The sequence below is a fragment of the Epinephelus moara genome, chromosome 5 (genome assembly GCF_006386435.1).
Source record: "Epinephelus moara isolate mb chromosome 5, YSFRI_EMoa_1.0, whole genome shotgun sequence".
Lineage (NCBI taxonomy): Eukaryota > Metazoa > Chordata > Actinopteri > Perciformes > Serranidae > Epinephelus > Epinephelus moara.
Window position 1 is genome coordinate 12,839,019 of NC_065510.1, and position 26,087 is coordinate 12,865,105.

The following is a 26,087-nucleotide window of genomic DNA, read 5'->3' on the forward strand; positions in this document are numbered from 1 at the left end:
AGAACAGTGGCAAAAGATGTCTGCAAATTGGGAAAACAATGAGATCCTGGAGCTGGTTACCCTCCAAACAGAGGACAAGATCAGCCACCAGAGACGGGATATGATTAGTAGTGCCATGTTATGCCATTGTTATTGTGAAGAACGCGCTGTTGATGCATACTTGAGGCTGGCCCTGTTGTCTTACATGTCACTTTGATTCTGCGATGCCGGGCATGTTATCTAAAATCACACATTGGAGCAGCATGATGCCACCGTCCTTTGGTGCTGTGTAAAAACACACCTTGTAGAGGCTTTATTAGTACAATCTTTGTGTAGAACTGGCTAGCAATGTCTCTTTCCAGAGATCATGCCTCAATATATTCCACAGACCAGTGTACTAATGTGTGTGTGAGTGGGTTAATGCTGGCTTGTGTTGTAAAGCGCCTTGAATGGTCAATATGACTAGAAAAGTGCTATATAGACATAGGCCGTTCACGCTTTTTGACAGACTAGTCATAGTTTGCACGACCAAAAGAGTTGGCTTGTCAAGAACAGTCTTTATAACTGTATACAGTATGCTGTTTTTTCGGAGCCAGCATCTGCATTGTAGCATCAGAGTCTGCTTCACCACCCAGCTTTGTTTTTGTTTTTTTTTTTTTTTGCTTTTTATACATGGTCGATACCAATGACTCATAACTCTTGGGCAAGTGCTGATATTTTTGTCTTTCAGAACATCCTGTTAGTATCAGATATGGGTCGTGTAATAGATGCCCAAATGCCTCCTTGTGCATAATTCTTTGTAAGTGATTTGATATCAAAGTTGAACAAATTTATGATGTGATTTATTTCTTATGGACATTTTGATCATCAATATATTAGTTAAGCTTGACAAGACATTTTTGTAGTGGTAGAGGGATTTTGTTAACGTCTATATTCTGAGCAGTGAGATGTTATCGAGGTGAAAAGGTAAAACAGACTGAGGAAACTATAAGGAGGCATTCCAGGAAAAATAAAATTGTTTATTTTTTCTTTCTTTTTTTGTTTTGTTTCTGAGTGACAGTTTTTAAAAATGGAAGCAAGACCCTAGTCAATAATGAATAAAACAGGAGAGACTGACAAAGGGAGAAAGGGACTGAAGTAAAGACAAGTGAGAGGGAAAGAAGCAGGCGAAAGTTGAAAAGGGGAGTGAGGGAGGGCACAAAAAACAAGAGACAAAACAAGGGATGTGAAGAGGAGACAAAATAGAGGGAAGAGAGATCATTCCACCCCGGTGAATAAATGAGCCATATTCTATTACTCCATGTGTCACTCCGCACACACTCTCACCTTCCCTTGCACTTGTTTTTCATTCACTTCCTTCCTCCATCTGTCACTTTCTCTCCTTGCTGAAAATACTTACTGGGAGCCTCTTTGGGAAACAGGGTATCAAAAAGCTGAATTCATCACGCACAGTGACACACATACAACATCATAACGGCATCTATATGGATCCAATATACTATAATTTATGATGAACACCAGGAGCACAGTTAAGTGGGTGGTATGCGCATGTATTTCCCTGATACTGCTCTAAGTAGTGTAATCAATTACAGCTCAATATCTTTGTTGTCCTAGGAAATAATAGGTCTTACAAACAAGAAAACACAAAGGTAAAAGCTAGAGATGTTCTTTACAACCTAATTTCTCTGACTTTATACCGAAGTTAAAACTTAGACGAGTTGATTAATCTAAAAGTAATAAAACACTCAGAAAACAGTCAGAATGTAGCACAATTTAATAAATAATAACGTTAAACATTGTCCTAAATAATATTGCGTATATTCTAAAAGCCATTTGAAATTGTTAGTTAATCACATTTTTTAAAAAACAAATATATTTTAAATGCTGCTTAAATGTGTGGCACTTTGCACTGTGCATTATGAACACTGCATATTATCCTACAAAACATGACAACTGCTCACTAAATAGAAGTCAACAAATAACATTTGAAACATTTTGGAAAATAAATCTTTAGGCACTTTCACTGGGTGAATCCAATCGAATAAAAAACACCCTTTTAGGGCCGATATCACAATGACACCAGTTTGTTAGCTGGAGGCAAAACATGACTCGCCACCACAGGGCTGTTGGCTTCATATGAGACCTAAAATGTCGTCTTGTTGTGTCATTGGGATCCAGAACAGAAGGACTCATGGCTCAACATTGAAATATTATTGCATACCAGCCACCACTGCCCGTAAACAAAAACAAAGACAGCTATGGTTAATGTGATAAGACAAACAATCTCTGTAACTCTATCTTTTTAGCGCATTAGCCAACGTTAGCTTTGAAAGCAGAACAAACTGGAAGAAACCGTTCAAGTGTCGTCCTCCTTTGTAAGATTGGCATAGTGATCAACCACAAAGCTTCCTGTCAAATCAACCATCCACTGAGTGAGAGCATACAGGTCGGCCAGTCTGGTCCCGTTGGTGAGTGTTAAACTCACAGTCCCGGAGAGTAAATGACCTGACATGGTGCATTCATAAATTCTAAGCTCTACGCTAAAATGAGAGCCCTGTTGGTCGAAGAAACAGAGTGTTATATTTCTATACGAATTAACAAACGGCTTAGCGATCACACTTTCACGCCGCTGGGCGCTCTTCTGCTCCATCTTTCCAGACAGAGTGCCGAGAGTACTCTGCTACTCAGAGAGAGCGGTGCTCTGGATAACCGAACGGTACATTCCAACAGTGCTCTGCATTTATGAATGGTCCAGTTTGTGCCAGAGTGCACTTCAGCACTCGGAATGAGTATTTTTAAATGCACCACTCACATCATCTTCCTCCATTGTCTGTGGAGAATTTTTTTGCCTCCAGCTAAGCCCCGCCAGCCAAAAAATGTCATACTGTTTACTAACAGTTAAAAGGTCTATATAATCGACTAGTCAAGTAGCCGCACACATTCCTAGTGAAAGATAACAAAGGAGACGCACTCAGTAGGTGATATAAACCATTTAACAGTTTCAGATAAATTAAAATCAAAATGAGTCCACTCGAGAAGAATTAAACTCAGCCTCAAGCTGCTTCCTGGCAACATAAACCCAATGTCATGGTGTATTAAAGACATAAAAACACTAATGCACAATAATACATCTAATCAGATCTGTTTAATTCAGCGAAAGAGTTGAAAGCAAATATTCAAAAAAAAAGCACACTCTCACTTTCTCATGAGCCAGTTTAGCAGCTTAATAGACTCACTCCTCTGACCTGTTCAATTGGAGGTCAAGGTGATCTTTACCGCCTGCCTGAGGCAAGGAGCACACACCCGGGAGAGCTCATGTTTTTATCTTCCAGACAAAGAGGAGTTGCCGCTGTCCCTTTTAATGGTTTAGATCTACATTCCCCTCACATTTCAGATTATCGTCCACTACTAATCACAGTGCAGGAGGTTCTCTGAGGATTTATGAAAGTGATGTTTTTTTCTTTTGTTTTGAACAACTTCAGGCAATTGGTGTCACATTATTCTACAAAGAAGTCCAGTTTTTCTCATCCTGTGGAAGAGCTTTGCGTGCTGAGCCCCAGGCTTCAATGCCAGTGCAGCGTGAAAAAAGCCCATGAGACAAATGAAGTAACAGGGCATCCAAGTTTAAGAAGAATTGTATTATAGATGTATGTCCAGCAAAGAATTTGTCGTGTTTTAGCGTGAATGTTATTTCCTTGACCTGTGCTGCCATGTCAGCCTATTATCGAAAAAGCTGGGCATTTTTTACTAAGGTTGATTGAGAACGTACAGACCATAGCCTATTCATTTGCTGCTCTTTTCAAAGTCGTTTTATAACTGCCCTTGCTTTCTTTGTGCTTTTGTGTGTGACTGTTTAATAACATGTGGGCCAGTTCCACAAACTGCACAAAAGCCCAATCACCAGGACTAGACTCTGGCAGACAGAGTTAGAAATGAGTGCTATTCAGTCAAATACACAATGTTATTTCTGAATAACAATCTATTATGTGGAAAGCTAAACTACCAAGTCCAGCATTTCTCAACATGTGTCACTTGTATTGATAAAGCACTTTAATAAAACACATGTTAGCATTTTTTCAAAAGGCAAGAAGTGTTGATAACCTTGTAATGGCCAGCAGCTAGTTCAGTCAGAATCACTTGCTTCAAGGAATTGACCATTGATAGAAATTGATTATACAGTGACATTTGCTACAAAAGGCTCTGCTTTCTAAAGGGGCTCTCAGAGAATCTGAGCTGCTACCCTCCTTATAAAACCAGCTGTATTGCCAGTATTGTCAAAGACAGACAAAACCCTATTGCTGGAGACTGAAATAGCATGCCGACAGCATTGGCACATTTTCATTGTAAAAGTAAGGATCATCTCAAACACTTCTGTATTACATGGTATGAACACTGAACAAACACTTTTCACAAAGGCAACATGTCATGACAGGCTGCAAAACTGAAAAGCAGCTATGAAACTGAAAATACAAAATACAGGTTGCTTTATCTTCGTCCTGGTGACAGGCACATCTGGGTGATGCCATCAAAGGCACATTAGTATGTCAGTGTGTTTCCACTCACATACCCTATAACAGATGGACGCTAACATACACTAACCCATCCTAGTCCTTCACAAGTTGGAATCCACATGCAGGTCTTCCAACTCTTGAATTTCATTTGTGCTTTTTCGAGTCAAAGTTCTTGCTTTCTGTAATATCTGCACATGCCAACTACAGCATGGTTATGGTTAGTAAGAAGTCATGGTTATGGCAAATAAATAATGCTTAAGTTATGGTTAGGGCTAGGTAATTAAAAGTTAGGGGAAGGATTGTGGTTACGGTCAATAAAAAGGGAACACGTCATTGCAGATCTGTGAAAGGATGAGCTAGGTCCCCACATCCATTCTTTCCGTCTTGCTGCACGAGGGGCATTTTGCCTCCTGCACTGGCATTGGACCTTAATCAAACATGATTCTTGGATACTGGGCTGAAGAAACACATACATGAACACTACATCTTATGTTATATCAACAATGCCAGAAAATTAAGGAGGGGAGCGTAGGAGTGGTGGAAGGAGCTGCAGCAGCAGTCTTGGCAAGAGTCAATCAGCAGATTAGTCCACCTGATTAAATCTATTTATGATTTAATTATGACGGGATGTAAAAGCTGATGAGCTTGTGATGGTAAAGCACGAATGATGATGCAGTGCTCTGCTCAACCTAATGCAATGCTCCATTTAAGATTACCTATGAGATCTGCCAGATACCTGAAGGGTTAAAGGCCCTAATAAACAAAGAGAGCAGCCCATTAAGAGCCGTAAAAACAAACAGTAAAATCTTCCAAATTGATTCTTTCTGCACTGTTAACCGTGAAAAGAAGGCTGGCACAGGTGTGATGTGGATGGATCTTATAGAACAAACACACATGCACAGATGCCACTATGCTTCAGCTAAATAGCTACTCTTAGCTGGCAGGTAATGTCCCAAGAGAGCTGCAAATAAAGCACTACTTAAAATGCAAGGCGAGCTGTCTAACTCTCATGCAGGAGGGATTTTGCATAAGCGTCCAGAGGGGCCACAACCTTAGCAGATGGCACAAAATAATCAAGATATTCGTCTAATAAAAGCTGATTGAAAGATATACTGCCAATTATACTTGATTCCCTCATTTATTTATAATGTGGATTGATGTGGATGTGCCACAGTGTGGGGGACCATGAAGTTAATGATGATAAACATCACTTTTATTTTCTGTGTCAGGAGCTGCATGTTTAATACAAACATTCAGACTTTGGTTAAGCAAATATCTTTCCCTCTCACTATAGTGCTTCCCTGATATGATGAAGACTTTTCTCATTGTCCAACCAGTAATTATATATATATTGATATGAATTTATTCATGGATATTAATAGGATTATCCACAACATTATGTGAATGTACAGTGTCTGATTGTGCTTCTGTCTTTGACTGCTCTGATGGCATGTTACATATTTCTCTTTGTTCTCCTCTCTCTGTTACAGTCCATGGTCTTGCTGCTGCACAGCCAGCACCAGTACATCTTTGACTATGACTCAGGGGACCGTCTGTCAGCAGTCACCATGCCCAGCGTGGCTCGACACACCATGCAGACCATCCGATCCATAGGATACTACAGGAACATCTACACCCCTCCAGAGAGCAATGCCTCTGTTACTGTGGACTACTCTGAAGATGGCCAGGTGTGTGTGTGCATGTGTGTGTAATAAAACTGCAGTTCGCATCACATGAAAGGATGTTCAGTTTTCCTTTTTTTCTTTTATTATAAGCAGACACTGTAGTTCTACATTATATTTTTCTGTGACTGTAAGGCAGCCCTACATTTGCATCTTAAGTCCCAGTGGTCAATTGACAGGCTGGCTTATATGATGGAGTCACGATGAATCTTTTTTGTAATGAGTAGTGTTCGAGTCTGATCAGCAACTCATTCATTTTAATGATGTTAAAAATGAAGTGCTCATCTCTAGTGTTCTTCCTCTCTCTCTCTTCAGCTCCTCAGAGTTGCCCATTTAGGCACTGGCCGCCGCATACTGTACAAATATCGCAGACAGGTATGTGATTTTCAGTTTTTACAAAGTAAACACAGTTAAATATTCAATTTATGTTTTTAAATTTGTTTATGTTCAAGCACATGTTCAATTTATAACTTGTACATTGTTTTATATTTGTAACAGTATCATAGCAGTATCATCCTGCCCCTTCTTTGCAATGAAATTTATTATGAAAAGAAATCATTTACAGAGATTGGCACAAATGCATCTTGTTACAAATTACAAAACTTGCTCATCAAATGTATCAGAGTTAGATACTTAGTAATTTATAATTTTACAAACTGACATTATGTTCTAGGCATTTTATAGCCTCAATATGGGACATGTCATGTGATTCAGTTGTATTTAGATAAAGAGTGACTTTAGCCAAAGACTGTGATTAGGCAAATGTTGTACAGTTTTTTAATACAGTTTAAACTTGGAGATAAAGATGTGTCTCATTTGAGAATAAAATTACATATTAAGTATTTTATTAATATGAATTTCAAATACAAGCTTTTAAAGCTACAGTTGGTAACTTTGGTGAAAATAACATTTGTCATATTAGCTGAAACTGTCTTCATATTCAGAAAGTAAACGAAACAGGTAGTTTGTGAAAAAAAAACCTACTTCAGATGGCATTCACTAGAAACAGATGGCAGTGCTGCAGCAACAACCAATTAGAGCCAAAGAGTCTCTAACACAGCTGTCAATCATGTCAGTCACTCTGTCAACTGCAGTCAAACTGTCAATCTAGGCAGCGCTGATCAAATATGAATCAAAATTCTGTTACTGCAATGCCTATTTCTCACTTCAGATGTTTTCAGAAACATATTTTAGTGCACTGTTTAGCTGTAAAATGAGAACTTTTGTGACCTGGCTGCCATGTTGGATACCATCAACTTAAGTACCCAGCACCACCCACCAGCCAGACCAACTTTCTCACTTTACAGCTAAAAAGTACACTAAATATATTTCTAAAAACATTTGAGGTGAGAAGTAGGCAATGCAGTAACAGAATTGTGATTCATGTTTGATCAGCGCTACCTAGTTTGACAGTTTGACCGCAGTTCACAAGCAGTGATTAACAGCTACATTAGAGACTCCTCAGTTTCTTTTGGTTGTTATCGTTCACATTCAGTAAGACCATCAGAAAGTGACAGTTTTAGCAAACATGACAAGACAAAATAAATTATATCTTATTTTTCTGTATAGCAAAATTCAGAAATACAGAATACTCAGACGTAATTAAATATCTTTTAAATGCATCATTTAAAGTAAGTTTAATAACATAACAACATTTGAAGTATTAGATTAATGTATCAATTTTTCTTCCATTGGTAACTGTTATTTTTTTGTTATGTCAACCAACATATGAATAGTTAGATATTGTGAATACATTTGAATATGATATGTTTTTCCCCAGATCCTGAACAGGATGATTGGATATGTAGGGAATAAATGGAAAAAGATCTATGTTTTTTATCAAGACTCTATTTCATGCACTTAAAAGTGATGGCAGGGAGAGATTAATACAGCCCGAACCATGAAGAAACAGAGTCAGGTTGACCCTCGGATAGTGGCGAGGCAGGTGACATGCATAAACAGGGACTTTGACAGCTTGAATAGACCACTCAAGTCAGCTGATGGGAGGATTTAATTATTCTATAGAGTCCATTAATGTAAACACATACTGCTCTGTTTTATTTATCTCATCAGAACAAGCTGGCAGAGATCCTCTATGACTCAACACGGGTCAGTTTCACATACGATGAGACGGCTGGTGTGCTCAAGACCGTCAACCTACAGAGCGAAGGCTTCATCTGCTCCATCCGATACCGGCAGATCGGCCCACTGGTCGACCGGCAGATATTCCGCTTCAGCGAGGACGGGATGGTTAACGCACGCTTCGACTACACCTACGACAACAGCTTCAGAGTCACCAGCATGCAGGCTGTAATCAATGAGACACCTCTGCCGATCGATCTCTACCAGTTTGATGATATATCTGGGAAAGTGGAGCAGTTTGGGAAGTTTGGAGTCATCTATTATGATATCAATCAGGTAAGACAAGATTAGCTGCACTAATTTGAATTGTCCTTAGATGATGGATATGTAAGAAAAAGTACCTCATAAATCTTGAAGGAAGTTAGAGGTGAAACTTTGATATAAATCAGGCATTTAAAGGGACAGACAACGACACATCATACATCTTTAATCTGATCTTTTAAGTGAATAAGTATTCTATTGATAGGTGTGTGTACCTTCACCCACAGCCCTCCACCTCCTGGTTTGCAGGCAGGTGAATCATGGTGACACTCAGTAAAAAACTTAATGTGTGACTTTACTGCTTCGCCCTCCCTCGTCCCTGAAAACTGAAATTCCTCACAGCTGCACCTAGCATCAAGAGTTAGTCATTGTGGTAGGAGATATGGCATCATATCACAGCATTTTCTACATTACTGATGATATGACAGAATGATGCATTATGTTATGCAAATCACAGGTAATATGCATCCCTCAAGAACAGTGACCAATAAATGTACCTATCATTTTGATTCAGATTGTTTATTCTGCAAACAACATATGTTAAAGACCTCAATAAATCAAATGCACGAGTGAATTTTTGTTTTGGAGCGCAAACACTGAACTGTGAGAGGGAGAAAAAAGGCGAAAAGTAATGAGGTGAAACCAGGTGAATTCCATGTTATCCATCACATACAAGCAAAAAAAAAAAAACTAAAATTGAAAACCTTATTTTATTGCTCCAAATTGGATGCAGAAAGTAATCTCCCTCAGCAGCACTCAGGTAGTGGCTGAATGATGTTTACTGCCACAGCATCAACAAGCAATTGGTGGATTCTCTCTTCTGCCACTCCTCACTGAAAGTGAGTCTAGAAATATCAAATTACTGTTTTAGTCGAAGTTTAACCTTCAGTTCAATTCTTAGGAGTGATTCTGAGACGCTTGATAAACTGGCCCTGAGCTATTGACATGAATTTCTCAAGTAGGACTGAGTTTGTGTCTACAAAGCCGGATAATAAACCTTCCTGAATGACACTTGTTGAATGCCCTGTCTTGCAAGGTCAATCATTTATCGTCTCCTCAGTCTCTGCATGGAGTCTAATCAGCAGGACTTTTTTAACCAGTCTTTCCTAGTATTAACATGCATTTCGGTAATTAGGCGCAAGTGGACACATCGCTATTCACACCTGTATATATCATATGTCTCCAGCTGCTCAGTTGTGTTCAGATTTGGTTGTGTCACAGAGGCCAAAGAGGCTAATGCATGGTGATTCCGCCTACACTCTTGCTAACTGCTTGCTAGCATTCTCATTAGTAATGTTAGTTATGACGGAACAGCTGGACATATCTCTGTCAGTAGAATCCAACACGTCTCCTTCCATAGGGCATAACCGATGGAAGGTCACGCAACACATAGTCATAAAATGGACAGATGATAGAATGTCAGCACACTGTCACCAAAACAACCACCTTTCTCCTGTCTTAGATCATCTCCACTGCAGTGATGACCTACACCAAACACTTCGACCAGCATGGCCGCATCAAGGAGATCCAGTACGAGATCTTCAGGTCTCTGATGTACTGGATCACCATTCAGTACGACAACATGGGCCGAGTCACCAAGCGGGAGATCAAGATTGGACCATTCGCGAACACAACCAAATATGGTTATGAGTACGATGTTGATGGACAGCTGCAGACGGTTTCCCTCAATGAGAAGATGATGTGGAGGTAGGATCATTACATTAAGACTGAAAAAAGCACCATTGTTTGATGATGTCAAATGTTAATAGTATAATTTTCTGGCATTCCAGGTATAATTATGACCTGAACGGGAACCTGCATTTGCTGAATCCAGGCAACAGCGGTCGGTTAACTCCTCTACGCTACGATCTGAGGGACAGAATCACCCGTCTGGGAGATGTTCAGTACAGGCTGGATGAAGACGGGTTCCTGAGACAGAGAGGAGCTGAGATATTTGAGTACAACTCCAAAGGTGGGAATTATTATTTTGGTGGCCCAACATAGCAATGTAGAGGCCCAGTCACACCAGAATGTGCTGGTGTGACTGTGGTGACATAGTGACTAGTAGCAGGGCTGGTTGGTGAACTGCTACCAGCTGGGAACATGCTAGTGCTAGTCAGTTACAACAAGCCCACAGGAACAGTGCAGCGGTTTGAAGTAAATATGACATAGCGGCCTAATGGTAAAATTACAACTTCTGGGTCCGTTAAGCCAGACCATTGTGCCGAAAAAGACTTTTCCCCATAGACTTACATTGTGAAAAAGATGTTCGATCCATTCAGTCCGAGGTTTACGTTAGCTGGCATGTGCTGGCTCTTTGCCAGTATTACGAGTTGTTGTCTGGCAGATTAAAATACAAATGTCCAAATTGTCTGGTGGGAAATATGCCAAATAAATAATGTAATTAAGTAACAGTATATTGAATAGCCTTCTAATGTGTGACCTATAAGATATATTGCCAGGACAACTTAATTATAAACGTATGTCGTGCAGGCCAGATTTATGATTTTAAAAATGGAAGTATCTATTGATCCACCAAAGCCTTACAGAGTGCATCCCTGCCTCTTCAGAACCTTGACCACATCCATGGAAATAAGCATGCTTGTTGTAGGCAGCTACATCATGGATCACCTTCTGAAGGATGACCTTGAGCATCCTCGTAGATCAGACCAGAGATATGCTTTACCACAGGGAGCCAGATGGGGGATAGCGGGCTTAGTGATTCGTTGGATGTTATCGCAGAGGACTTTACGGTGAAGACTGGCACTTCCTCTCCCAAATCCATTTCCTCCTTAGCCATTGCCACTTCAGTTCTCTGATAAGTCACGCTGCTCACCAGACCGCTTCTTCATCTTATTTTAGCTATCTTAAGATATTGAATTTGACGGGTATAGAATGAAAAGAGGATCATAATGTTTGTGGGGGGTTTTTTTGTGGGTTTTATTGCTGTTTAAATGTAGGCTATTGTATGGCTATTTAAAACACACGTAGTATGTGGCTGGAATTCTGGAATATCATGGATCATATTGGCTGTCAAAAAGAAAGGTTAGCATAAACTCTGATTTGGTCCAATAACATTTCAAAAGTGAAGAGGAGCTTCAACATTCAGTTTAGCGGATTGCTAACCCTGAAGAGTCAAAGTCTCTAGAACATTTGCTCTGTGGGCTCAACGATGTGGAAGATCTGGAGAATTTTCTACCTGGGAAGGCGAACTTTTTTGGCTTTGTGGGACACTGGGCAACTTTCATAGGAATAAATAGGGCTCCGCTTAAATGCTGTGTCCAGTTCTCTTTATACATCATGATGATAATAGCACTCCAAGGTAGCTAGCTCTCTAATTGCCAGTTATTGAGCTTGGTAGCGTGGTTGCTAATTAGACAACAAATTCACACAGCTTATTTAAGAGTTCTGTACTGTCAGCTCCTGTCTCATAACTGTCTTATTATTAAAACCATTACTCTTGTGGAGCAGCGAAGACTCTAATGGATGAGGGTTAAATAAAAGAGGCTGGTGCAACACAGCTAATAGTAGTAACAATAATATCCTCCTCCATTTTGCTCTCTGTGGCTCTCTGTTTTTCCCCAAGGTCAGCACTGTCAAGACAGCTTGTTATTGGTCAACATCTTATGTGTCAAAATTCACCAAAGTTGAACTTGACACAAAAGACTCACATGGACTTACTCAGCCTGTAAATGTGGTGATTCCAATTAGATGAATTAACTTTGCCACAAGAGTTTGATGTTTTAAATACTAGTGTGACAAACTTAACCCAGTTTATACCTGACTTAACACCACAATGTGTATGTATGTAATGTGATTATGTCATTTCAAAATTTAAGGAAAATGTAACACTCCTTATGAAATTTATACTACAACTGGGGGCCACTAAAATCAGCAATTTTTAAAATCTATACATAGCAGCTTTTAGAAGCAACATCTAATTTGTTGTTGCCAGGGACGAAGCAGTGAAGCAATGAGGAAAACAGGAGTTTGTTGGAAAAAAATAGGGTTTTTATTTACTCAAAAGATGAAAAAAACAGTACAAACCAAGAACTTAATAGCTAGGCCTATAAAAGAGGTCAACAAAATAGAGCCATATTTAAATTAACAGCAACACAATAAGGTGTTAACTGAACAAACTGACTTAACAGAATTAAAAACATGAGAAAACATATATAGTGCCTTGGCCAAACCATCAAACACAAAAAGGGGAAAACAAAATGGATGTTTAACTGGAACTAATACAAAGGAAAAAACTAACTAAACCCAAATCCCCCCCTCTGACATGGCAGTAGATGGTTTTGCCTGAAGAGCTGGCCACAGGATTTAGCTGTTCTCTGCCCTTGGCCCACCTTTTGCTTCTCCAGGAAGAGATCCCCCACCAGCACAGTAACTCAAACAAAGAAGGACAAAAATGATTAATATAACAGAAAATTACTCATTCAAACCCTACAGTGTGAAAGATTTAGATTTGGATATGAATTGTTTGAGGTGTGGTTGCCTGCAAACAGAATTAACAAGTGTACTTAACAAAGTTGTGAGGTGAGTGTGTGAACAATATTACCACTTCTGGCTTTTACTTTGTGTTGCCTTGGCCATCACAGATGTCTCGTCATTCTTCACATCCTTATTCTTCCTTTTTATCATTTGTAATTCAGGTCTTCTAGTTCGTGTCTACAGTAAAGCGGCCAGCTGGACCATCCAGTACCGTTACGACGGTTTGAGTCGCCGTGTGGCCTCAAGGAACAGTCTGGGCCAACACCTGCAGTTCTTCTACGCTGACCTGAACTACCCCACCAGGATCACCCACGTCTATAACCACTCCAGCTCTGAGATCACGTCCTTCTACTACGACCTGCAGGTAGAAACACTGGGAAAATATTCTTAATATGGCAACATTATTGTTAACATACTGTATTTGATCAAATGTGACAAAGACAGTATGTACAAATTTGGAAATTTCATCCCAAACTCAATTGTATCTCCAGCTTGAGACAGGCAAAGCACTGAATGTGGAGGAGTCTAGCTTTCTCTGGACAGAGCTCCCACTTGCTGCTATTTATGAGTCACTTTTGGTTTTTCACTCTCAACTTTTGATTTATGATAGTCTGCGTGCAGCAGGTTTCCCTCCAGTGACCACAGGGAAAACATGGTGAATGTACAGCATCTCAATTAGAGAGGAGGTGATGGTTTTCTCTGTAGCAGCCCCACTTTATATTATTCTCGAAAAATCTCTTGCTGCTTTAAATGCTTCACAGGTTAGGGAACATGTAACACAGTGACAGCCAGAGAAGAACGTTTTTTCATTGTGATGAATATGGTTATTGAATCAGCAGCACCAGGACCCACAATAATTAATGACAATAGTGACATCATTCTTTACAGGCCTCCTGTTATCCCATGTGGAGTTAGAATACAACAGCGAAAATAAAACTCATTAGCATTATTATTATTATAATATTCATAGTGTTTGTAATTGTAATGTTTATTGTTGCCCAGGGCCATGTGTTCGCTATGGAGATCAGCAGTGGAGAGGAGTTTTATATTGCATGTGATAACACTGGGACGCCACTGGCTGTCTTCAGCAACAATGGACTGCTGCTTAAACAGGTACGTATGTGTGAATCGGAGTTGTTATAATTTTTTATTTTCCATTAGTTTTTATTTTCATGTTGTTTTTAATTTTTGTTTTAATCCAGTTTAGTTTCAGTTATACGGTATAGCCATTTCTGAATGAAAAAGATGCAGAGAAATTGATTCATATCTTTATTTCAAGCCGACTCAACGACTGTTATGCACTTTTTACCGGCCTCCCAAAAAACACCACTGAGAGACTTCAGCTGATTCAAAACTCTGCAGCTTGGATATTAACCAGAACCAAGAGGAGAGAGCACATCAGGCCAGTGCTAGCTGCTCTGCACTGACATCCTGTTACATTTAGAACTGATTTTAACGTCCTCCTCCTTGTATACAAAGCCCTACATGGGCTCGGAGCTACATTACTAACTCCCTTGTTAACTATTTGCCTCCAAGAACACTGCGATCATCTGCTGCTGGTTTATTGGAGGTTCCCAGCAACAGCTGGAAGGAGATCGGGGATGCAGCCTTTGTCAATTACACCCCAAAGCTATGGAACACACTACCTAGATATCAGGGAAGCTAGCTTGCTAAATATATTTGTAAGAAAGCTAAAAATGCATCTGTTCACTTTAGCCTTTAACTAGCTCTGACTTCCTAAAACAGGTCTGAAACTCTTTCTTTTTGCGTTTTTACTTTCTATTTATGCTTCACGCTGCTGCAACTCTTTTAAAATCTTACTTAATTTTATGATTTATAGTTTTACAACTCAGTTATTTTATGAATCGGTTCTGTTTTGTGTTCACTCAGTGCTTATACTGCCCTTATTGTGTTAGTTTTGGATCTAGTTTTTATTCTCATTTTAATTAACTAACATGTTTTTCACACATAGCTTTTAGTGTAGTTTTAATTAACTCCAATAACCTTTGTGTGAATGTGTTTTTTTTCCTTGCAAAGAAAGAAACATGAGTGTATTTCATTTATCTGTTTAAAGTCTGTTAATGAAATGGTTTTGTGTCTCCATATCAGATCATACAGATAAGTTTGTATGTGTTTGTATGTGTTTGTAGGTGCAGTACACGGCATATGGTGAGGTTTACTTTGATTCCAACCCAGACTTTGTGCTGGTAATTGGTTTCCATGGAGGCCTGTATGATCCTCTGACCCGACTGCTGCATTTTGGAGACAGAGACTACGACATCCCTGCTGGAAGGTATTCACTCGCTTTCAGTCCAAGCATGAGAGGTTGTTCTGTACAGCGGGATGCTATTCCAGCTTTGTTACTGTCACATCTGACTAGAGTGTTTGTTGCAAAGGTGGACGACTCCTGACATCAGCACATGGACACGTGTCGGCAAAGATCCCCAGCCCTTCAACCTCTACATGTTCCGAGGCAACAACCCCATCAGCAAGATTCATCAGGTCAAAGAATATGTCACAGGTAACAAGAAAACATTCAAAGTATAAAAGCACAACAAGGTAGTTTTTCTGTCTGGGTTTATGGAAAGCTGTCCTGCAAAGTCCTATTCCTGGTCCCCTTTTATTCACTTTGGTTAATACTTTTACTTTACGTACTGTAAATACAGAAAATGTAAATTTGGGTCATAGCCTCAACAACAAAAAAACGAATAACCATACATATTTGAGTTCATCAGTTCTTTCATTTATTTGTAGATTATTAGCTGTTTAAAGCAGTGGTTTCCAACTGGTGGGCCACAGTCCAAAAGTGGGTGTAGGCTATTAGACATGCTTTATTGATAAAAGTTAATTTCATGTTAAGGCTTCCTGATTCTTTCCAGAATAGTTTGTTGCTTTTGCTTCATTACCCAACACTACCTAAAAGCTTTAAAGTGTGTGGTGAAAGCAGCAGAAAGTTTGATTTTCCATCTGCCAGGTGGAACATAAACTTATAATGGAGACAGGAAATGATCATGATAATGATTTGAGTCAGATAGATTTTGCATTGCAGTAATTGGAAGCTGCGAGTTTATCTGGAATTATTGTAAAAAGGCATAGAAATATACAGAGCCACTGTCTTTATAATTACAGTCTGTGCAGCTGGTGCCTCTTTCATCAAAGCAACATGCCTTGAACTCCCTCTTCAGCTTCTTTTATGTCTTCTCTTTTTCACATCCACTGCTCTCTTTCTTTGCAGATGTCAATATCTGGTTGGTCACATTTGGCTTCCATCTCCACAACGCAATCCCAGGATTCCCCATTCCCAAGTTTGACCTGACGCAGCCCTCACTGGAGATGAAAAAGAGCCAGCTGTGGGATGACCTGCCTGTAAGTATGCTAAGAACTCTTGGGTCAAGAGAATCACAGATGTAGATGACTGTTGTATTAGCAGCAGACTGTGCGCTGTCATCATAGCAAATGCACATTTAACCATATGGAGCTGCTCAGATCTTCAACCTTTGATGTGACAGCAATTTTTTTGATGTTGTAGCATCACTAGTCATGACTGTATTAAAAGTATTTCTTTGTACTTATTTATGACATTATTGTGCGGCACAATGGAGCAGTGGTTTGTATGGTTACTCCAGGTTTTCCAGCTTCCAACTAAGACACAAAGATACTATGTTGACTATAAAGCCCGTTTCCACCAAACACACCTAGGCCCTAGCATTTCCACCACAAACAGTACTCCTAAATGTGGGCGGTGTTGTTGTCACTCACTGCTCCGTCCAGCACTCACTGTATTTCCTCCTTTATCAGTCTGCACCTCGTTTATCGTCCACAGAAAGCGGCTGCACACCGACATTTTCAGAACAAAATAGAACAGGCTGCAGTGAGAGTCTCTCTCCATCAGATATTTAAAAATAGTGGGTTTGTGCATTTAGTCCTTCTCAGGCAAGCTCAGGGGTTTAGTGTTGTTGTAGCCCACAGGGATGGCGCTCTTTTTCTCCAAGTGAGGGTTGGAATATATGCAGTTCACATAATCCGGTCAAAATTAACATATACTTTTAAACGCTTGAAGATCCACTCATTACTAAAATGTGTATGTCATTAAAACTTAATTAATGGCCAAAGTTGTCACATTGAAATTTAAGGTGTGTTGATGGATTCACGTCATCATCTCATGCACTGAGTAAACGTTCCACCTTAAAAGTTGCCTGCAGTTGGCCCAGTGAATTATTTTTCTCAGACTACAGCTGCTGAAAGAGGCAGCAAGACATCCTTTTTTTTTTTATAGTTACAGTATGTAAGCTTGCCACGGTATGAACAGTGGTTACATGAGCCTCAAAACCAGCCACAGCTCAGCCCTGAGCAGAGTGACCGTCCGCTATTGACCAATCAATGAACTGCAGTGTTCACAGCTCCACCTTTTAGTACCAGATCTGTGTGCTAGGTACCCCAACAGAGGGGGACCAAAAATGGGGACGGTACAGAACGGTTCTACTGGTACTGGAAACAGGGTTCTACTTTATGAGAATAGATGGTTGTCTGTCTCTATGTGTCAGCCCTGCTTTCCTCATGGGTGTACCTTGTCTCTTTCCCAGTGTCAGCTGGAATCAGCTTCAGTGACCCTGTAAAGGATAAGTGGTTACAGATAAAATGCAAATAAAATTATTATGTGAATATATTTTAACTATTCAAATTTCACCCTACAATAGGCAGGACAGCATACATTTGTTAGCTTCATACAAAGAAAAAAGGAAAAATTAAATGCATCAATATATTGCTTTTGTGCTATACATGCATTTCACAGATACCATAAATTTGTACTATACTATCTGTAACCGCCAACAAAACTAAATTCAGTTTCACTAAAAGTTTCACTAAAAACACAATAAAATGATCAATACAAAAAAAGGTCAATTCCATATATACAAAATAAAAATGCAATAAGAAGAAAAAAGATGAGAAGTTGTGAAGCAAAAGACTTCAGAAAATTGAGACAATACTCCAAAGTGAAAATGGAGAAGGGAAGGAAGCAGTTAAAAACATGAGAAAAGGGGATGGTGAAACGGTGAGGAAATCAAGAGACAACCTGACATTCATAGAGAAAAGAAAATCAGGAAATGGAGGGGAAAGAAGAAACTGTAGGAAGAAATGGAGTGAGAATAATGAGGAGAGGAGACAATAAAGAGTCATCCAGCAAAACCAATCATTCATGCCTTTCTCGGCTTAAAGCTGCATTCTCTGCTCCTTACTCTTTTCTTATGCTCATTCAGTTATAGCTGCTATTTATACAGTTGTTTGGTGGACAGGTTATCAGGAAGTCACACTTGTGCGCAGAGTGAGAGACTGTGCTGAAATTCGCTGAAATAAAGACACCAACATGAACACTGCTTAATGAAGACAGGGACAAAAATAGATGCGGCAGATTCAGAAAGGAATTGGAAGAAAACCAGAGAAAATGAGGAGGAAGAGGAGGGAGACTTGGACCGACCGCATGTGTTATTTGAAGTGTGAATGAACTGGACTTATTTTGCTGTTTGAGTGCGCTAATGGCCTTTCTCACCAGGAAATTCAGGAGTTAAAGGGGTGTTGATCGGCCAAGCCCATACATGTATATACGCACACAAACAGTTGAGCTCCTCTTAAATAGTTATCGCGTGATTTTTATTGTTGTGTGTGTGTTTACAGATATCGTCTTGCCTGTGCTTTACTGCGACACTGTTCCTTTCTAGTTTATTCTGGTTTATTTCAGAAAGCAAATGCAATAAAGACAAACAGTAAACTGATACACTGTCCAAGGATACAGCCAGAAATCTCATTTTCTCCCCGAGTCCCTGGGAAGGAAAACCAAAATGTAATACACCTAAGGTATATCTCATAACAATAACATACACCTACAGATATTATTTAAAGGAAACAACAAAGCAACAGCACAAGTAAAAGCTACATTCTGAGTATGAATCTTAACAGTGTCTAGCTAAATGCATTAGTTACAGTTAGTTTTAATCAGTCATGTAGCAACAGTACATATAAATATGCAGCACTTAGACACATTTGCATGTAATCACTGTTCTTCTTCTGTTTTCCACTCTGGAAGAAGTCTTGTCCTAACGTCCTACAAAAACGAAGAGCGTGATAATAATTATCCTGTCAAATGACATATACTATACTGTGACTTTTTTGTGACATACAGATTTTTTTTACATACTATACTTTGACCTTTTTTAGTGTTTTTTAACATGCTATACTATGACTATTTATGAGTTTTTCAACATACTACTATACTATGACTTCTTTAAATTTTGTTTAACATATAATACTATGATTTTTTTTGTTTTATCAACATGCTATATGATGTTTTTTTAATATATGTGATGTTTTTTTAATATACTATGCAGACTTATTTTTTTAACATGGTATGCTTTGACTTTTTTTGCTTTTTGTTTTACTATACTACTAATTTTTGCATTAATTTTTGTTAGGGCAGTGGTTGAAGAATGAGGAAACAATTATGATTTTGGCAAAGTAAAATAATAATAAAACTTTTATAATTACCTTAAAGGTTTTTAAGTACCTTGAACTTGTGACTGTCAGCCACATAAAACAATATTATAAAAATCTAGTAGGTAGTAGGTAAGCAGTAGGTGATGTACTAAAGCTACAGCAGCAATTCTCAATCCTTGGAGTGCCATCTAGTGGTCTATAGAGGTCCTGCCAATTGGTTAGATTAAATAAAAAATTAAACAAAAAAGATAATTTACAAAGCTGTTCATTTTCATATCTAAATGTGCTCAAGAACTCAGATGGATAAAAACGTCAAATTAAATGTTTTCAATGACCCATTTCATTTGAATATCACCACACACCTCATCAGGTAGAGACAAACATGTTTTTTCCACTTAGCTAGCTAATGTTGCCTCGGATGGCGGATTAATACGAAAAATTGATGTGGGAGACCTGCGACAGTAAAAGCTCCAAAGCATGTGATGAGGAAATATGACCCTCTAGCAACTGAAGAATAACACAAAGACATCATGTTAATTCCGTACTATGCCTAAGAATCTGTGTAACGTATGAACCTTATTAACAGATGAAGTAACCAACCCATGCATTTTTCCATACTGTCTCTATTAACATGCAATGTTGCTCTAATAAAGTGTTTGTTTAGTGTACTTATTATACTCTTATGATGTCATGCAGCACATGAAGCCAAACATTTCTTTCTGTGTCTCTCGTCCACAGTCCATCTCAGGTGTGCAGCAGGAGGTGACTCGTCAGTCTCGGGCCTTCCTGTCCTTTGAGCGCATGCCAGAAATCCAGCTCAGCCGGCGGCATTCAGACCACGCCAAACCCTGGCTGTGGTTCGCCACTGTCAAGTCTCTGATTGGCAAGGGAGTCATGCTTGCTGTGATCCAGGGCCGTGTGGTGACCAACGCACTCAACATTGCCAACGAGGACTGCATCAAAGTGGCTGCAGTCTTAAACAATGCCTTTTACCTTGAAGACCTACATTACACGGTGGAGGGGCGAGACACTCACTACTTCATCAAGACCAGCCTGCCTGAGAATGACCTCAGTGCGCTGCGGCTCACCTCGGGCAGGAAATCACTGGAAAACGGTGTGAATGTTACAGTGTCCCAGTCTACGACGGTGATGAACGGCAGAACGCGGCGCTTTGCTGACGTGGAGCTGCAGTACGGTGCTCTGGCACTCCACGTGCGTTATGGGACGACGTTGGACGAAGAGAAAGCGCGAATCCTGGAGCACGCAAGGCAGAGGGCACTGTCGAGCGCCTGGGCCCGCGAACAGCAGCGGGTGAGAGATGGGGAGGAAGGAGTTCGGCTGTGGACGGAGGGAGAGAAAAGGCAGCTGCTGAGCAGCGGGAAGGTTTTGGGTTACGATGGCTACTACGTCTTGTCCATAGAGCAGTACCCAGAGCTAGCCGACAGCGCTAACAACATGCAGTTCTTACGGCAGAGTGAGATAGGGAGGAGGTAACACGGCATCAACAGACGTCTAATTTCTACCCCCTGTGACTGTCAGAGACTAACAAAGTTCAGTTTAACACAAAATGGATGTCACGGACTGAACTGTCTTGAGACTCAAAGTAGCCACTGAAGAGACCACATGTTTGCAAATTAGTTTTATTGGACGGTAAAATAGGATTTATAGTGAACAGTCACTTCAACACAAATGGCCCGAAACATTACGAAGCTAGTTGTGATGGTTTAAAACCGTTTTCATGAGCCTTCAAGAAGGTTCAGTCTTCTGACCAATGCCTTTTCTCTCTTTCTTTTTCTATCTATATTTTCTTTCTTTCTCTCTTTCTTTCGCCCTGTCGTCTGCCTTTAAACAGCCTGCACGCATGCCCCTCCCCCTCTTTCTGGTAGGCGGGGCTAACCTGAGTGCTATAATCGTGTGCTATCTAGCTGTGAAACAGTGGGATGTAGAGACTCGTTCAAATAGCCAACAGAGCATTTCAGCAGCCATCACAACTAGATGAGCCCCCAAGCATTTAGACAGTTGTAAACTGTCAGAGCAGTCAATATAACAAATGTCTGTGGATTCTTAACAGATGTTGCAGGTATCATATCTGTGTGGGTCCAGCTGTGACCCGTCGCTCTGGGTTATAGGCCTCTATGAGCCATGTCTATAGGATCTATTGTTTTCATGGCTGAAGCCATTGAATGGAACTGTTGTGGACTCTCTCTAAGAGAGACAGGCACAAAAAAGGACTACAATTTGTACGAAGGAAAAAAAAGACTTATTTTCTGTTTGGATTTTTTGTTTTGTTTTTATATATAAACTTGCATTTGCTTCAGACAAAAAGGGGATATAAAAATGAACAAAAAAATGTTTACATACTATTACCTATACCACTATTACTACTATTACTACACCACCAACACCACCACTGGAATGGACCATGACCTGAACTGAACAAAACTTTGAGTTGTGTTTTTGTTTCCTTCTTATCTATTATCTGTTTGGTCAGTTCTAAAACCACTCCTTCTCATCCCCTGGTCTTTTACAAGGTCTATAAAAATCGTACAGTTTCAGACTACAATCAACAGCGGTCTGTGAGGAAACAGGGCGACCACGGTGCCACGGCTGTTTCTGATTCTTTGTGGACCGAGTGGGCTCACTGGTCCTGAAAAACACTGATCCCCTATCAGCCCAGGAGTCCTCCACTTCTGCAAAATGTGACTCAGCCTCATAATGCATAGACCTTGTGCTTTTATCGGTCAAAGGTAGTAGTATTGCTTGCAATAGAAACATGTTGTCATGGCTTTTGGGGGGGCAGGGTTGCTGTGAGTAGTAACTAATTGTTGCTTCTCTCCTCGTTTTTGCTCGTTTCTCCTTAAAGGGACAGTGCATTGCCATCAGTGACTTTAATGAGTAACAGTATAGATCAAAAATCGATGTGGATGTTTTCTCATTGATTGTGGGTCTCTGTACTCGTATAGAGGAGTTTTCTTTGTGTGTATGTGTGTTTACAAGGTTGGGAAGGCATCTTTAATCATTTTAAAGGAAAGAACAGGAACTTTACACAGAGTGTTAACATCATATGCTACCAATCTTTTTTCAGAGACAAGTTGACAATGTTTTATGGGTTGATCTTTTTTATTTTGAAGGTTGAGAAATTCCACTTATCCGTACATCAATATTAGTCTCAGAGAAAGTAATTTATGTACAGTGTTTCTACGGTAAAGAATAAAAATCCTTGAAACTATGGTTGTTCTTTTTACTGTGTTGTACATCTTTGTTTCTTTTTCTGTCCACTCTCAAAGGATAACTGTGTAAAGCTGTTAGCTGCAGTGAACATGGTGGCATAGTTCCATGCAGCATTTGGGTATTGTTATTGAGTACAGGTACTTGACAGTTTTCAAAGCACATGTTGTCTATCATGCAGTCTGCGGTCAGGAGTCTTGACACTCCTGTTTTATCTGAGGGACTGGATGGAACAGACTCCACTCGACAAGGATCACAGGTGGGAGTTAACAAAGTGCATTTACTCAAGTACAATTTTAAGGTACTTGTACTTTAATATTTTTGCATTCTATGCTACTATATTCTACTACATTTAATAGGGAAGTATAATGTGTTTATTCCATTACATTTATCCTACAGCTAACATTACTTATTACTTTTTCAGATTAGGATTTTTATCTATGAATAGATAGCATGTCCACCCAAGACACATTTGCCCTCCAGACTTCTAACCTCTATAATCTGCCCAGCAAGGTAACGTTATCAATATTTTGCAGACATATTTTTGTTATTCGAACTTTGCTTTATTGTCATATTTCCTGCCCCCTTTAATTATCACTGCTAAGATTTATCTTTTCATTATATTTCAGATACATTATTATCAATTACATTATTTGATAACATGATGAGATGTTTTTTAAGGTAAGACTTTTTACTATACAATGGCTGTATTATTACTTTTTTGACTTACTATACTATGACTTTATTTCACAAACTATACTATGACTTATAACTGACTTACTATATTATATTATTATATACTATTTTCAACATAACATTTTTTCATATGCTATACTATGTCTTTTTTAACACCTTATAAAATGTCTTTTTTTCAACACACTATGTCATTTAATGGCATGTTTTACTACGATTTTTTCCACATCATTTTTTCACAATTTTTGTCACTATACTATGACGTTTTTTCGTAGTTTTTGACAACATACTATGACTTTGATCAAGTTTTTGACGAGACTATGCTACGCGCTTTATCGCAATTTTTTAAAACACACTATACTATGACTTTTTCATGTCGTTTTTAATGACATACTATACTATGACATTTTTTCATTATTGACCTATTATATGACCTTTTTCAGTATATTTGATTACATACTATATACTATGTCTTTTTCATGTCGTTTTTGACGACATACTATGACTTTGTTTCATGATTTTTGATGACATACTATACTATGACCTTTTTCAGTATATTTGATTACATACTTTACTGTGAATATTTTTCACGATATTTCACAACATACATACTGTGACTTTTTTTCATGATTTTTGATGACATACTACACTATGACATTTTTCATCATTTTTGACGACATACTATACTATGACCTTTTTCAGTATATTTGATTACATACTTTACTATGAATATTTTTTCACGATATTTCACAACATACTATACTATGTCTTTTTTATGTCGTTTTTGATGACATACTATACTATGACTTTTTTATGTCGTTTTTGATGACATACTATACTATGACATTTTTTCATGATTTTTGACAACATACTATACTATGACTTGTTTTCATGATTTTTGATGACATACTATACTATATTTTTTCATGATTTTTGACGACATATTCAGGGGCGGACTAGCCATCTGTGTGTTCTGGAGAACCACAGAACGGCCGGTACTCCAGGACGGCTGGCGGCCTCCACGTGGGAAAAAAAACCTGCAACATTTACAGAGTGAAGTCACTAAATGTCGCAACTAACTGAAATGTTCAGCAGGACAGCCAGCAGCAGCAGCACTGCAGCACAAGTTCACGTTAATATTAGCAGCATCCAAGAAGTGAGTGAAGAAGTGAGTGTTGAGGCCGGGACTCGCGGGAGCCAGACAGCTGTGCAGCCTCAGCATGGTAGGGCCACCTGTGATGATGAGGGACAGAGAGATGAGCTGGTGGAAGTTCCACAGACAGGTACAGGGCAAGTAAGTGTGGAACATGAGAGAGGGAGAAAGAGAGTTACTTGCTAGGGCTGATGTTAGCAAATGTTATTCAGGTTGCTACATTTTTATCTACACCCAGTTTGTGTTGCTCAATACAATGCAAACAATGAAATGAAATAATGATTACAGTAGTTAAAACAGCTCCACTTTAAACGTTTTAGAAATATAAAAAAAAAAGTACAAAACTGACAGGGACTGTTGTGCTTTTGCTTTTTAAAGTTTTGGTACAGTTTTCTGATAATATTTACAAACTTTAAAGGCTTTGAATACAGAAGTTAAATTTGTAGTGATGTATTTTCATTAAAATGTGGTATTAGAATTAGTGCAGTAAGATTAATTACTGCATAAATTAATTAAGATTATTAAGTAAAAAAGTAATTTTTGCATGGAATAGATGATATAATATGCTGTATGCATAAAACCTGTTTTTTTTTTTAATCCATTCCATCATTTGTTTATTCAGGTTGAGCTTAGACCGAGGGCAAAGGATGACACCCACTCCAGCTCAACCTTACATTACTTTAAGCGCCCCAAGTCACACAGTCACAGCCTAGAAGTGTTTTTTCTTACCACCCTCAGAAGAAGACAAAATACCTGACAGTAAACAGAGTGTTTAAACACAAAGATGGCACAGACAGAAATGGCTTACATACTGTGAAGAGAACCAGATGGTGTAGTATCATGAGTCACGATTGAAGTATTGTGACACCGGTGCCAGGGTTTGATGAGTTTCCGCACACCAATTGTTGTGGGCCAGGCTGAGTTAAAGTCAAGGGCTGTTTTTTAGTCCCAGTCCATCCCTGGACATACTATACCATGACATTTACAGGTCGTTTTTGACGACATGCTATACTATGACTTTTTTTCATGAGTTTTTGACAACATGCTATACTATGACTTTTTTTCATGATTTTTGACGACATACTGTGCTATGGTATTTTTTCATGTTTTTTGACGATGTACTACACAATGACTTTTTCATCATCTTTGACGACATACTATACTATGACTTTTTTTCATGGTTGTTGACGACATACTATACTATGACGTTTTTGCAGGATTTTTTACGACATGCTATACTATGGCGTTTTTTCATGGTTTTTGACAAGATACTATGCCATGACGTTTTTGCAGGATTTTTGACGACATGCTATACTATGGCGTTTTTTTATGGTTTTTGACAACATGCTATACTATGGCGTTTTTTTATGGTTTTTGACAACATACTATACTATGGCGTTTTTTCATGGTTTTTGACGACATACTATACTATGACTTTTTTTCATGTCGTTT

At 39.0% G+C, this 26,087-nt stretch overlaps 1 protein-coding gene across 3 annotated transcripts in view; it reads left to right on the forward strand.

Moving 5' to 3' along the window:
• Positions 1 to 22,790, forward strand: part of LOC126390032 (teneurin-3) — a 285,118-nt gene extending 262,328 nt beyond the window's left edge. For all 3 annotated transcript variants that reach the window (XM_050044110.1, XM_050044111.1, XM_050044112.1), the window contains 11 exons: positions 5,981 to 6,178; positions 6,488 to 6,547; positions 8,246 to 8,590; positions 10,038 to 10,282; positions 10,366 to 10,547; positions 13,234 to 13,436; positions 14,075 to 14,185; positions 15,223 to 15,365; positions 15,469 to 15,593; positions 16,308 to 16,438; positions 20,300 to 22,790. In XM_050044110.1, the coding sequence (XP_049900067.1) occupies positions 5,981 to 6,178; positions 6,488 to 6,547; positions 8,246 to 8,590; positions 10,038 to 10,282; positions 10,366 to 10,547; positions 13,234 to 13,436; positions 14,075 to 14,185; positions 15,223 to 15,365; positions 15,469 to 15,593; positions 16,308 to 16,438; positions 20,300 to 21,055 (2,499 nt within the window). In that variant the 3' untranslated portion in view covers positions 21,056 to 22,790. The remainder of the gene's footprint in view (positions 1 to 5,980; positions 6,179 to 6,487; positions 6,548 to 8,245; positions 8,591 to 10,037; positions 10,283 to 10,365; positions 10,548 to 13,233; positions 13,437 to 14,074; positions 14,186 to 15,222; positions 15,366 to 15,468; positions 15,594 to 16,307; positions 16,439 to 20,299) is intronic.
• Positions 22,791 to 26,087: the final 3,297 nt, after the last annotated feature.